At 31.4% G+C, this 15,004-nt stretch overlaps 1 protein-coding gene across 1 annotated transcript in view; it reads right to left on the bottom strand.

Annotated features, from left to right (window-relative positions):
• timeout (circadian regulator timeout) overlaps window positions 1-15,004 on the bottom strand; it is a 1,081,463-nt gene that overhangs the window by 738,808 nt on the left and 327,651 nt on the right. Inside the window, exon 9 of the mRNA XM_075291454.1 lies at window positions 7,478-7,611. Coding sequence (XP_075147569.1) covers window positions 7,478-7,611 — 134 coding nt within the window. The remainder of the gene's footprint in view (window positions 1-7,477; window positions 7,612-15,004) is intronic.

The raw sequence follows: 15,004 nt of genomic DNA, 5'->3' as shown, positions 1-15,004 counted from the left end.
GTAAAATACAAATTTCTTAAAGTCAAAGAAACTTTAAACCAAAGATGAAAAATCCTCAAAATAAGCCTGATGTATAAGCTCTTTTATCTCTAGAACAAAATTTCAATATCCCAGTTAAATTAATGATTATTTCTTCAATTTAAAAAGGGTTTTCTTTTTTCTAGAGGAAATTTGTCGCAGGCAAATTTCAAAAATGAGTGTCCCAAATTTGTAGAAAACAATTCTTAATGTTCTTAATTATGAACTTTATTTTTATTTTTTCAACAACTCTAGCGACTTCATGTGCAAATATTCTGAACTATTACTAATTACAACAAAGAGCTTCCCAAAAAAAAAAAATAGTTTGTATCCCCAACTTGTGATCTGGAAGTAGTGCAAACTTGGATCATCTTCAATGAATTTTACATGGGCTTGTCATAGTACGGAAACACTTCGTTTTCGGATCCTTTGCATTTCTTTAGAAGTTGCGACTTGGAAGTTCATTTGAATGAAGAAATAAAAAAAAAATAAAGAACGAATTGTTTAACCAACTTCACTTTTCACTTTCACTATTTTTAACAATAGTTACCCTGAAACAAAAGTATGTCCAGTTCCAAAGATTTTGTTTTTACATTAATGATTCCGAGCCAAAGAAGCGGAGAATTGAAGTAAGGATATTTTTAAGACACAATTCTCTTTAAAAATTAAGTTTGGCGTAATTGATTCTAGGTTACATCTTTTAATTTATTTGTTGTTTTCTTCATGTGTTATTAGAGTCCTTTAAAACCGTGTTAACGTCAACTTAAATTCTCAAATTCAAACTCAACTGCAAGCAGAAATTATGCTATGTTTCAAGTAAAATCGCCTTTAATATAAAGTGCTGAAAAACAGTTTTAAACGCTGGTTTGCTTTCTTGTCAAGATATAAAATTACCCAGCAAAAAAATTTGGAAGTTTTTCTATAGGCACAACTTTAAAAGCACTTCCAAAAATCTCCTCCCTAAGATGTTCTCTATTTTAATTACCCAGGAAGTTCTTTAATTCAATACAATTTATATAAATGTTTTCGAACAAAATGCTAAATCCATTTCAGAAAAATTACAAATTTTTGAAAATGCTTGGGGTCAATCATTTCAGAAAAGCGTTAGAATGCATTAAAAATCATAAAAATTATAAAAATTATTTCGTTATCAAAATATTATAAAAATAAAAACACTGAATTCGGATCACATCTTAAGAAGTGGTGCAAATTCAGTGCAACGGCTGTTGAAATGGTGAACATCCGTCCTATGACAAGCCCATGCGCTAATTTTGCACCACTTCCGGATCCAAAAATAACATTTTCACTACTTTTTTGGCGACGCTTTTTTTCACTGGATATTAACTGGGTATTAAAGACAAGATGATCTTAGTCAAACAAAATTTTCTTTCATTTTAAGATACCCACCTACACGGATGAAAAAGACTGTTTTTCATATGTTTGGCTATAAACATTATATGTTTGGAACACAAATTTTTAAACACAATATTTTTGAGTGCAATCATATAATGTTCATAAACTAGCATAACATGTTTGGGACATATATGTTAATATGTTAGAACATATTATGTTTGGGACATAAAATGTTTTTAAATATAATATGCTTGGATGCAAACATATATTAATTTAGAAATAGCCTATAAACATATATGTGTTTAGTAGCTTGGAGCGCTATTTAACAGGGAGCGATATTGAATTATGTTGGTGGTTGTTGCTTGTTATTACAAAATTAACATTTTTTTCCTTGGGCAATTGATCAGCTACTTCTTTGATCTATGTGGTCCGCTGTTCGAATCCCCGTCCGGCAAAAGGTAAAATTAAAATAAAAAAAAAATCATACAATTGAATAATTTCTTCTACAATGTTTGTATTACAGAAAAAGGTGCTAAGAACTAAAAAATCTCGTGGAAGTGAGAAAGATGTGGGGGAATATACAATTGGGCAGAAACAAAATTTTGAGCATTCAGGTCGAAAACCTATGTTGTTAGCACCTATATTACCTGTTTATTTTCATAATTCATTATGATTGTAAATATATAAATAAATAAATAAAATTTTGAGCACAATATTGTTTGGGAGAATTTTTTTAAGCATATAATATTTTTGGGTGCAAAATGCTTCCAAACATATTATATGGTTATATAATAACATATTGTTTTTTGGAAAACAACATTATTGAATTTGGATGCAAAAATACAAAATGTTTGGAAATTGACTACCCAAACATATATTGTTTAGACCAATATGCTTTCAAACATATTATATATTGGAAGAGATCAAACATATAAATGTTTGGGCAATACCCAAAAATGTATATGCTTGAAGCAAAATATGTTTGGGAGTATATGTTACAGAAGCGATTTTTTGTGAGCGTGTACACAGTCGAATCACTTAATTATAAAAACAAAACGACTTTATTGAAAAGTTGATCGTCTTTTGGACAAGGAAAAAAGACAGAGAAATACTTCTTCTATGCTAAACAAAAAGCGCATTCGTATTTTAAGGACATGAAATCTAATTATCGCTCCGACGGGGGTTCGAGCCTGGGTGTAAAGAAATAGTACTTTACGCGTTGAGTGGTTGAAGGTCACTCAAACCTTCAATATTTGTTTGTTCTTTACCCCTTACGGTGTTTGTATTACAGACTTACATGATTTGATACAAAAGGAGTGTCATTTTGTTCCAAAGACACTACGACTTTCAGGGAAATACAATTTATTTGAAATAAAGCCTACCTAAAAGAAGAGATGCATATGCATATCACAGCAAAAAAAAGGGTCGCCAAAAAAGTAGTGAAAATGTTCTTTTTGGATCCGGAAGTGATGCAAAATTGGCGCAGAAGCGATGCATTTAACATGGGCTTGTCATAGGACGGATGTCCACCATTTCAACGACTGAATATGCACCACTTCTTTAAATGTGATCCGAATTCAGTGTTTTGGATGTGAATTAAAAATTTTTGTGGTATTTTGACAAATAATAATTTTTTATGATTTTTTATGATTTTTAATGCAATCTAACAGTTGTCTGAAACCCTTGACCTCAAATATTTTCAAAATTTCGCAATTTTTCTAGAATGAATTTAGAAATTTTTTGGACAAAATTTAAATAATTTATACCATTTTATTAATCCTTAACCTGTTTTTAACATATTTAAAACAACAAATGTTAAAATTGCCCTTTAAAAGTATGAAAAAAGCGAGTTATAAAAAATTGAATTAAAAGAACTTCCTGAGTAGTTAAAATAAAGAACATCTCTGGATGGACATTTTTGGAAGTGCTTTTAAAGCTGTGCCTTTAGAAGTACTTCCAAATTTTTTTGCTGGGTATTTAGAGAAAATTATATGAATCTATTGCATGATATACACTTTCTATAGGTATAATTATATAATACTTAGGTAATATTACATTTGCCGTATCTTCTTCATCGATGTTCAATTCACTCGATGACCTTTGTAATCAATTTCCTTGCTCATGGCAAAAAAGAAAAACGCAAACGAGCTCACTAAAAAGTTGCAATTGATACCCCATAGAATATTTCAGTTTCAATAACAAACAAATTGCAAATTAGGTTAACGATATTCTATCGGGCAAAGAAAGGAGAGAAAGCAAAGAATAATGTTCAATTGTATGTCCGTCTACCTCTATACTCTACCATACCACTCAACAACTTAATTCGCAGATATGGTTATTTGCATAGGTCTGCCATAACATTCTGTGGAAATAAAATGTAAATCTATAAGGGAACAGTGGCTCAAACAATGGAAAACAACTCAATACACACAAAGAAAAATGTTTGGAAAAACTTGGGGGAGGTTATGCTATTAATATAGAATACCTCATTTCTAGATATTTGAACGTGTAGGGGGACCACCAGAGATGATCTGTATCAAATTTTTTAGATTTGCGACTGTCGCAAAAAAATAATTCTTTCCTCCCAAACTTTCCTAAGGAAGTTTATTTGGAAGAAATCTTTTCCAGAATGTAAAAACAATTTCATAAAGACTACCTCAAAACAACAATCTATTCTGGCTAATTGCATTTTCCCTCACATCTTTCTCACTTCCACGAGGTTTTTTTTTGTTCTTAGCACCTGCTTCGACCGAACACCAAAAAGTTTTTATTTTTATTTTTTTTTACATATATTCCATGTTCGGAAGATTCTGCAAAGGTGTTCAACATTACATTCTACTATATTAACGCTTTCACTCCGAAATAAACCTAATACTAAAAACTTTTATTTTTTTCTGTTTTTACTTGTACTAAGATCATTGTCATTTTGAAAACCTACCTCAATTACTTCAAGAGCTATATGAGGTTGTTCTGAAAACTTGATTCTTGAATTGTGACAAAATGGCCTTACGAAAATAAGCGCTATTTGGCCTATAATACGCCCTCAAAAAAATCGCTTCTCTAACAAATGTTCCAAACATATTTTGCAGGAAACACATATAAAGGGTGATTCTTTTGAGGTTAGGATTTTCATGCATTAGTATTTGACAGATCACGTGGGATTTCAGACATGGTGTCAAAGAGAAAGATGCTCAGTATGCTTTGACATTTCATCATGAATAGACTTACTAACGAGCCACAACGTCGAATTTTCAGTGAATGGGCCCTAGAAAAGTTGGCAGAAAATCCGCTTTTTTATCGACAAATTTTGTTCAGCGATGAGGCTCATTTCTGGTTGAATGGCTACGTAAATAAGCAAAATTGCCGCATTTGGAGTGAAGAGCAACCAGAAGCCGTTCAAGAACTGCCCATGCATCCCGAAAAATGCACTGTTTGGTGTGGTTTGTACGCTGGTGGAATCATTGGACCGTATTTTTTCAAAGATGCTGTTGGACGCAACGTTACGGTGAATGGCGATCGCTATCGTTCGATGCTAACAAACTTTTTGTTGCCAAAAATGGAAGAACTGAACTTGGTTGACATGTGGTTTCAACAAGATGGCGCTACATGCCACACAGCTCGCGATTCTATGGCCATTTTGAGGGAAAACTTCGGAGAACAATTCATCTCAAGAAATGGACCGGTAAGTTGGCCACCAAGATCATGCGATTTGACGCCTTTAGACTATTTTTTGTGGGGCTACGTCAAGTCTAAAGTCTACAGAAATAAGCCAGCAACTATTCCAGCTTTGGAAGACAACATTTCCGAAGAAATTCGGGCTATTCCGGCCGAAATGCTCGAAAAAGTTGCCCAAAATTGGACTTTCCGAATGGACCACCTAAGACGCAGCCGCGGTCAACATTTAAATGAAATTATCTTCAAAAAGTAAATGTCATGGACCAATCTAACGTTTCAAATAATGAACCGATGAGATTTTGCAAATTTTATGCGTTTTTTTTTTAAAAAAAGTTATCAAGCTCTTAACAAATCACCCTTTATATGGTATCCAACAACCATGCAGGAATTGGTTCCTATCAGCCCATAATTATATATAGCTCCCATATAAACCGATCACCAGATTTGACCTCCGGTGCCTTTTGGAGAAGCAAAATTCATCCGATCTGCGTGAAATTTGGTACGTGGTGATCGTATATGATATTTAACAACCATGCCAAAAGTGGTGCTAACAGTCCATAATCATATATAGCCCCATATAAACCGATCCCGAGATTTGGTTTTGGAGCCTCTTGGAGGAGCAAATTTCATCCGAGTGAGTTGAAATTTGGTACATTGTGCTAGTATATGGTCGTTAACAACCATGCGTAACTAGGTCCATATCGGTCTATAGTTATATATATCCCTCAGATAAATCGATTTCGGTTCCAAAGATTTTGTCTTTACTTTAAAAAATTTGGTATTGATTCCGAGCCAAAGAAGCGGAGAATACAAGTAAGGATACTTTTAAGACACAATTCTCTTTTAAATTTAGGTTTTGTGTACTTGCTTCTAGGAAGCAAATTTTAATTTTTCGCTTTCTCAGCTTTTCTTCTTCATATGCTATCAAAGTCCTTTAAAAACAAGTTAACGGCAACTTTATTTTCCAAATTAGGACTCGACTTCCAGTAGAAATTATTCTATGTTTGAAGTAAAAAACTTCTTTAAAATAAAGTTTTGAAAAACATGTCCTATATTTGAACGATTTTTTGCTTTGTAGTCAAGATGCAAAAAGACAACAAATTTAAAGACAATTTCATTAAATTTAAAGAATTTTTCTGAATTATTAAAGTCAAGTTGACCTTAGCCTATAAATTTTTTCTTTCATGTTAAGATACCCATTTTTAAGTCAAATCACTTAATTATGTCCTTTAGGACATATAGTATTGATGTATTTTATTACATGTCTCACGTTTCGTCGATGTTTTTATTTTTATTTTATTTACAGTGACCGGGAAGCTCCTTCTTGCCAGACTTTTTTTTTTTATTTGTAAACAACTTAAATTTATGTTACATGAAATTGACAAACAACATAGACGAAGCTTCATTTTCCGGTATACGTTCCGGAAATGCACCTTCCCCACGCCCGACAATTTAAAAAATATTATTATGCACAATTTATTTAAATGTTTACTTTCTCTTGTTTATTTAACGGGGAACAAATTGTTTTCCCTCGCCCTACTCTTTAAAAGAATTCTCATGTTTTTTTTTGATAACATCAAGAGCGGTCCGCGTTCAATGAAAATTTCATTGAAGTTGAACCAGCAATAATTTACATCGTATTTCCAAATTCACATCTTATCACATTTTATTACATTTTTTATCACAAAAAAAAAAAAAATACATGAAACTATTCCAAATCCTTTGGATTTTTTTAGAAGGATTGTCTTATCCTTCGAAATATTCTGTGAAGGACATTGGCTCTTAGTCAACGCAAAATGTTTTTTTTTTTTTCAAAAATGTACTTAGATTTTTAAATCGATATTTTCTAATAAGCAGACTATCAGTTTTAAAAAAATAAGGAAGGCGCAGCGAAGCGGGCTGGGTTCGACTAGTTCTGTGACATATAATGAGGCTCACGGTGAATCAGGAAAATTCTTGTCGTTGCCGTGAATAGTTTTTCTTCATATATCACAAAAAGGAAATAGAGATTTTTTTCTTTCTTTCTTTAATTTTCTAAAAAAAAAAAAAACACATCAGAACTGAATACCCATGGACGCCTACATTTTGTCCACATTTCTGATGTTTGCACTTATGACAGATTAATTTTAATGTAAAATTCTATTACACGTTCCACGAAAAGTGGCCACTGTTGGGAGGTGTTTCTTTTTGAGAGAGTCCAACTTCCAGAGATTCTACAGATATACACATACCATTAAAAATTTTGTGATAGACACATTCCAAATTCCTATTTTTGTACTTTGACCCACTGTAAATATTTGTTACACTAGCCTACTTAGCAATGGTCGTTTTCAATTTTATTATTAAAAAAAAAGAAAAAAAAAAAATACTTATCCATTTGCTCGAATGTAGAGCAAGCAAGTTTTCTTATTCTAAATAGTTGATGACCTACTTTTGATCGTCGATGGGTATATCGGAAGCTGAATCGAATGGTATGGGTTGATCATCTTCTGGTATTTGCATTTCTGTGGACAAAAGTTGTGACAGTTCTCCAGCCATTTCGGCCCATTTGTTGGAAAGCTCTTCCTGTAAAATAGGAAAACAAAAAAGAATAATTGAATTAGTAAAAAATGTGCCAAAATAATTGGTTTTCTACAGGTAAAAAACATCATTAAGGGTACATTGTAGTTGCAATGGAATCCGCAAGCTCATAACTGGAATTTTCTTTCGGATTTTTCCATTCCCGGGAAAGCAGGATTTTTTTTCTTGTTTTTTTGTAAAATTTCACGGAAAACCGTTGTTTGATATGGGAGCCACTGTGGTGCAATGGTTAGCTTGCCCGCCTTGTACAGAAAGGTTAATCGGTTCAAGCCCAGTACCACTCAAACGTAAAAGTTCTTCAGCGGTGAGAAATATATTAGCGAAGATGCAATTTTAGAGTTAGTCTTTATGAAATGAGTCTCCGACCGAAATTACGTTTTCCCATTTTTTAGAATAAGAAGACAATTCCCCTTCCACATTAAAAAAAAATGGATTTTGAGCTGTTGAACGTTTCCAGTATAACCGTTTACGAAAATTTGCTAGACCATAGTAAATTACTCTTCCGATAATCTTACGGAAGGTTAGATTATGTCTTAATCGGACCTCTGCATAAGTATATCCCTAACAATTTTTAAATCGATTTCAGCTTCAATACAAATATTATTAAAACAAATTCACTCCATGAACAACTCAGCATTGTATTTGCATCCATACTATCGTTGTCATTATTGTACTTCCATTGAATCTGTTGGTCGCTATTCCAACATCATCCTCCCAAAATATAGCCCATGAACGATTTCCTTAAATATTTTAAATAAAGAGATGTATGTGGAACTCACAATAAGGAATTCTAGATACATCCATTCGAGTTGGTGAAATCTGAATGACAAAGGAAAATGGAATCATATGACTACGGATGAAGAAACATAATTGGACAAATCTGGAAATGGAGATGAGTACGGGAGACAAAATTTGACTCACGCTAATGTCTGAAAATTTATCCAAAAATTTGGTAGGAGAAATATGATGATGTGAAAATTGCATTCGATACACGAGCAACAAAGACTGTTTTTCATATGTTTGGGTGTAAAACTTATATGTTTGGAACTCAAATTTTTTAATACAATATTTTTAAGTGCAAGGATATGATGTTCATAAACTAGCATACCATGTTTGGGACATATATGTTAGTATGTTAGAACATATTATGTGTGGGACATAAAATGTTTGTAAATATAATATGTTTAGATGCAAATAAACATATATATGTTTAGAAAGAGAGACCTAGAGAGTATTCTGCAAGTAAAATAATGAAAGTAACCAATTGGCGCCTTAAAAATATATCCACACAAAGAAAATTTCATTAAATTTTTTTACTACCAGTGTATGCCCTAAGGTGAAACATAATATGTTTGAAGAATACAAACAATATTTTGTTTGGACCAATCCTGAAAATATATATGCTTGAAGCAAAATGTGTTTGAGGCATATGTTACAGAAGCGATTTTTTTTTGAGTGTGTACTTACACTAGGAATAGGAGTGAATTAACTCGGAACGAAAATCTATATTTGCGTAAAGCAAATTGAATTGGGAAGCTCTGTCCTAGAGGGTACTCTTTTTTTGAGTGTAGTAGTGTGAAAGTTTAATCAAGTGAGTTCAGTGTAATTGGCTTTATTGACCCGTATGAGTGATGTGCGCAGCCTGTTTGGCTCAATAATACACGATCTCCTTTTGGGTAGACATCAAAATTTATTGTACTCACGATACATGACTCCCGTTCTTATGAATCACTACGACGACATCGTATCACGTGCACATTTCTACATAAAACTCCTGCAAGGAATATTGTCTGACAACTCATTGCAAACTGAATGACACCATGATGGGAATCCAAATGGAGCATACGTTAACAATTTACAAGACAGTGAAGAAATACGCATGAAATACATGGTGTTGCTTAAAATTACGGCGACAAATGTACTGAATTCATTTGTTCATATTTTTCGAAAGAATGATTTTCGGATATATGATGATGCCACCACATCGCATGACAGGACATATGATTCACTCCAAAAAAGGTGGTGGGTGGATACAAAAGTTAATTTAACTTTATGTTAGTTCATGGAAATTACTAAGTTCTAATATAAGTTTCTCCATAATGAGAAGGTTTCCTTCACTTTAATAATTTTAGTTACATACATTAAAAAAACACAGAAAATTTTTTACACAAATAAATCATAATTGAAATTTTTTTAAAATTTCAGAGAGATTTTTACATATTCGATACCCATTTTTTTTTTTTTGTAAATACGACATTTTCTTGTACCATAGAAAAAAATTAATGGTGGTTAATAAATGTTTTGGATTATGTTGAAGAGCATTTACTTATTTTTATCATATAGGCGTTTCTAATACAGTTGAGTCGAAAATTTCTAAAAATAAACTATATTATCCTTACTTTTCGTCTAGTGTAGCAAATGTCAACACATGAGCAAATAGGGAATTCATGCGGGAACTGCAAGTTTTGTTGATGCTAGGTACACTAAATTTTAGAATGCGACATTTACAAAATATTAAGGACAAAATTGTTTAAAGTAATGATTTTTTTGTTAAATAAAGTTTATAGTCTTTGCTTCAAAATATTTTTTCATTAAATTTAGGACACAAAATATGTAAATTTGCGTCCCTCCGTTAAATTCGCACATATTTGAAGTAAGGCTAATTTACTTTAAAGAAAAGAAACACATTTTTGATTTAAGGAAATTATCTTTAAATTAACTGAAATATTGAAACTTTAGATTTAAGATAAAAACGCTTAAAATATAGGCTAGGAACTTGAGAACTTAGAGTTTTTGGTTTAAAGTCTTTTTGGAATTAAGAAAATTTTTTTTTATTTTGAAGTATCTGTTATAATTTGGATCTTGTAAACTGGCATTTTTTTACGTGAGCACTTTTATTAATAAACCTCGAAAAGATAAAATTTGACAATTTGAAAATTTGTATCCTAATTTTAATTTTATTGGTCCCAGATTTAAAGCCAGATAGGTCGGTTAAAATTTTTTTATTTTAAAGAAGCTACATCTTTGGCTCGAAATCAGTACCAAAATCCTTAAGGGAAGGTCAAAATCTTTGGATCCAAGTAAACTTTTTTTAGTGTAAAAGACGCATTTCTCTCATACAATGATACAATGATTTTTTATTTGACCAAAGCATTATGCGGTCAATGACCGGATTCTGCGGCAAAAGCTCATTTTTTTTTTTTTTGATAATGGAAATTGGAAAAACTGGTAATATAAATCTATTGCAGACATTCCACACCCAGAAAAAAGTGACCCTCCTTTAAGTTAAAATGGACTCATTGTGAAGAAAGTCGAACTTCGTATAGCGCCAAAGACAATTTTATTTGTTTGAACGATGTGATTTTCGTACACTGAAAAAAATATTGTCGTGAGGTCAAAGATTTCATGCAAATTTTGCTTAACTTAGAAGACGAATTTCTCTAATATAAAGTTTTTTTCCTTGTCCAAAAGTCGATAAACTTTTCAATGAAGTCGTATTGTCCTTATAATTAAGTGATTTGACTTAAAAATGGGTATCATAACATGAAAGAAAAAAATGTTGGGCTGAAGTCAACTTGACTTTAATAATTCATAAAAATTCTTTAAAATTAATGAAATTATCTTTAAATTTGTTGTCGTTTTGCATCTTGACTACAAAGCAAAAAATCGTTCAAAAATAGGACATAATTTTCAACACTTTATTTTAAAGGCGTTTTTACTTGAACATAGCATAATTTCTACTGGAAGTCTGTCTGAATTTGGAAGTTGTCGTTAACTAGTTTTTAAAGGACTTTGATAGCATATAAAGAAAAAAAGCTGAAAAAAAACGAACGAAAATTAAAATTTGCTTCCTAGAAGCAAGTACACAAACCCAAATTCAAGTATCCTTACTTGAATTCTCCGCTTCTTTGGCTCGGAATCAATACCAAAATATTTATGTACCACTATACTACAGAATGAAAAAAAATAACTAAATTGAATTCATATAGGGAATGATTTTATTGAACTTTTTTCATTCATTTGGACAAATCTTACATATTTGTGGCAATCCTTTTACTTCAAAATTAGAACTGCTTACCTTCGTTTTTAAATACAATTTTATTTATTTATGCAGGCAATTTTTTCTTCAATAAAGGATATGTTTTATTAATATTTTAAATATATTTATTAAGAATCAACAGCATCGACTGGCCTTGAAATATTAATTTATTATTCCACTATTTCCAATTTCCATGTAATGTTATCAACTGTAAAACGTATTTTTTCTTCTTGTACCTTTCACTTTTAATAAGTTGCTGCCTAACGATTTTGATTTATTGTTTGTTATTATGTTTAATAATTTTCAAACTACGAAAATGGTTCTCACTAATATAAAATAACAAATATTTTATACATTTTATATTATATTATTTTACATTATTATTTGTTAATAGTCTCTCCGTATACCTTAACAACACGATTCAAACTAAAAAAACAACCCACGCGCAAACATATCGATTACATCGATGGCAGGTATCGCTTACAGGTAGATAAAAGAAATTTAGGAAAATTTCATATATTCTAACAAGTGTGTTTCCTTAAGTTTTGAAAGGATTGAATACTTCTCCAGCAAAAAAGCGTCGCCAAAAAAGTAATGAAAATGTTCTTTTTGGATCCGGAAGTGGTGAAAAATTGACGCAGAAACGATGAATTTAATATGGGCTTGTCATAGGACGGAAGTTCTCCATTTCAACAGCCGTTGCACTGAATTTACATCACTTCTTTAAGTGTGATCCGGATTCAATGTTTTGGATGTAAATTAAAAAGTTCTGTGATATTTTGTCAAATAAATAATTTTTATATATTTTTTTTATAAATTTTAATGGATTCTAACGCTTGTCTGAAACGTTTGACTTCAAATATTTGCAAAAATTCACAATTTTTTCGGATCGGATTACAAAATTTAAATAATTTGTACCATTTTACGAATTCGTACTCTATTTTTAACCTATTTAAAACAAAAAAAGTTAAAATTACCCATTACAAACATGAAAAAAGCATGTTATAAACAATTTAACGAAAATAAATTCCTGTGTAGTTAAAATAAAGAACATCATTGGGAGTACATCTTCTGGATGTGCTTTTAAAGTTGTGCCTTTGGAAGAACTTCCAATTTTTTTTTGCTGGGTCCTAGCATGAATGAATTAAAATATTTTTCTATGCCAAGTGCTGTTCGTATGTTTGATAAGCTTTCTATAATAAATGAAGTCAGAATTATCATTTGATAAGAAATTTTTTAAAATGCCATGCATTATTCTAGTTAATGAACTATTCCTAACTGCTTTCAGTTTAGGATTTTTTTACTGAAACAAGTAAATTTTATTATATCACACAAAAATTTAACTTAATGGAAATAAAATGGCACTTTTCGAAGGTACTTTTTTTGGGTGCAGTAGCCCAAAATACAAAACATGTGGCAACTCATTGTTTTTTAAACAATCCCGTAAAGTTGGCTGTTTTTTTTTTTTGTTAAAATTTTGATACAAGAGTTAAAAAACAAATACATTTTAGAAAATAGGCTGTAAACCCCTAATAAGCAAATCCACATTAAAATATTACTATACGTACACAAAGTGAACCCACATTGAAAAAACAGTGAACCCACCAAGAAGAAAAGTTCGGTTAATTTTAGAAAATTTTGAATATTTTTAGAAAATTTTAACTAAATAGTATTACAAACGCTGGCATGACGCCGATGTCATTAAAATAAGTCAATATTTTTCGACAAATTCAAGAAAATTTATTAGACATAATTAAGTTTTTACTTGTTAAAGAAAAATTTGTAGTTTCAAGGGAAAATTTGGAGTTCAAATTTGCAAGAATGACTTTAGTGACATACGAAGTTCATGATGAACGCATTTGTAGTAAACTTTGCAAATTTAAAGAAATTCTAAACTATTTTGTGGAAGACACGAATTTAGTTAATCTTTATGCTTCATTTGTGTATATTTTTTTCCTCGGCTTTAGTTAATTTAGCTAACGTACGCAAAAAATTATTATTTAGAGTGAAGGAAACTTTCTCCAATCATAATAATTCCATGAACTAAAATAAAGTTAAATTGGCTTTAGTGAAATAGAGGGTTCACTTTTTTTTGAGTGTGGTAATAGGAGTTTTTGCTGGACAGTTGCAATTTGTACCAATTTTCCATAGAGCACCTATAGATAAAACAATCAAGGGTAGGAAGAACTCGACCTCACTACACATTCTTACATTTGCATTTTTTTTTCAAAAGTGCAAAATATCGAGATGAAAATAAAAATTCCATCATCATTGCGAAAGTGGGAAGGATTTAAACAATATTTGTTGCATAATGAATTACAGGAAACAAACCCGTCAATCAGCCCTACCACCAACTAGGATAACATAGCACCATAAATCCCAAAGCCAAAAGATATTCATGGGTCCCATAACTCCATCGACATCAGATATTTTTCATTTGCAACTTTAAACAAAATTGAAGAAAGAAATGAAAATAAGTAAACACATAACAAAATACATGGACATGCACATAAACGTAATGAACACACTTTGCTGATATAACAATATTTTCATTCAATTAATTTGGATGATGTGCATAAATTTCCAATGAAAATTATAACTCCTCTTGGTGTTCACAAAATTGCTCTTAGAGAGGAAAACAATGACTCGTTACGAATAACATCAAGGGAAAATGGTGATTGCATGGACAGCACGATAATTAATGGTTTTCAATTTTTCCTATTAGGCCACCAACATCACAATGGGATTTAAATTTTTACTCGAATGCAATTTTTTTAGGCTGCACTTTAAGTAAACGCCTTTCGTTGCTGGACTAAGGCATAAAGCTTGGCAATTATTGCAAAATGGATTCAATTCATGTATCAATACATGTTGTCTTTAGATAAAAATGAATTTTTACATATCTGGCGAAAAAAGAGCAGCTATGAGTAATTAGTAGATTCGAAAAGTTTGATTGGACCGCAGCTCACTTGGAGTTCACTAAAGTCAGCTACATACAATTTTAAAACAGCTGGTGCCACCCCCTGAATCGATTTAGCGATGTCCGCTTAACCCTTCTGTGCGTGATGAGGTTCCGCTGGACCTTTTTGATTTTTATTCATACATAACTTTATCTTTTATATATATTTTGCAGCGTGGTGGTTTATGACTTCTTCTACTAAAATATTTTCAGTTGAAAACTTTAAATTTTTATGTGATTGCATCATTAAAACGGTTTTTATAGGTATTTGAAAAAGTTTAGTGCGATTCTGCGTGATGAGGTCCAATGGGACCTAACACTAACTACATTAGGGGTTTTAGCGCAGTTTAAAAAGCAGCGTAAAGATTTTGCTACTTTTG

This window comes from Haematobia irritans, chromosome 1 (genome assembly GCF_050003625.1).
Source record: "Haematobia irritans isolate KBUSLIRL chromosome 1, ASM5000362v1, whole genome shotgun sequence".
Lineage (NCBI taxonomy): Eukaryota > Metazoa > Arthropoda > Insecta > Diptera > Muscidae > Haematobia > Haematobia irritans.
The sequence above is the reverse complement of the archived record's forward strand: the minus strand, read 5'-3'. Positions and strand labels throughout refer to the sequence as shown.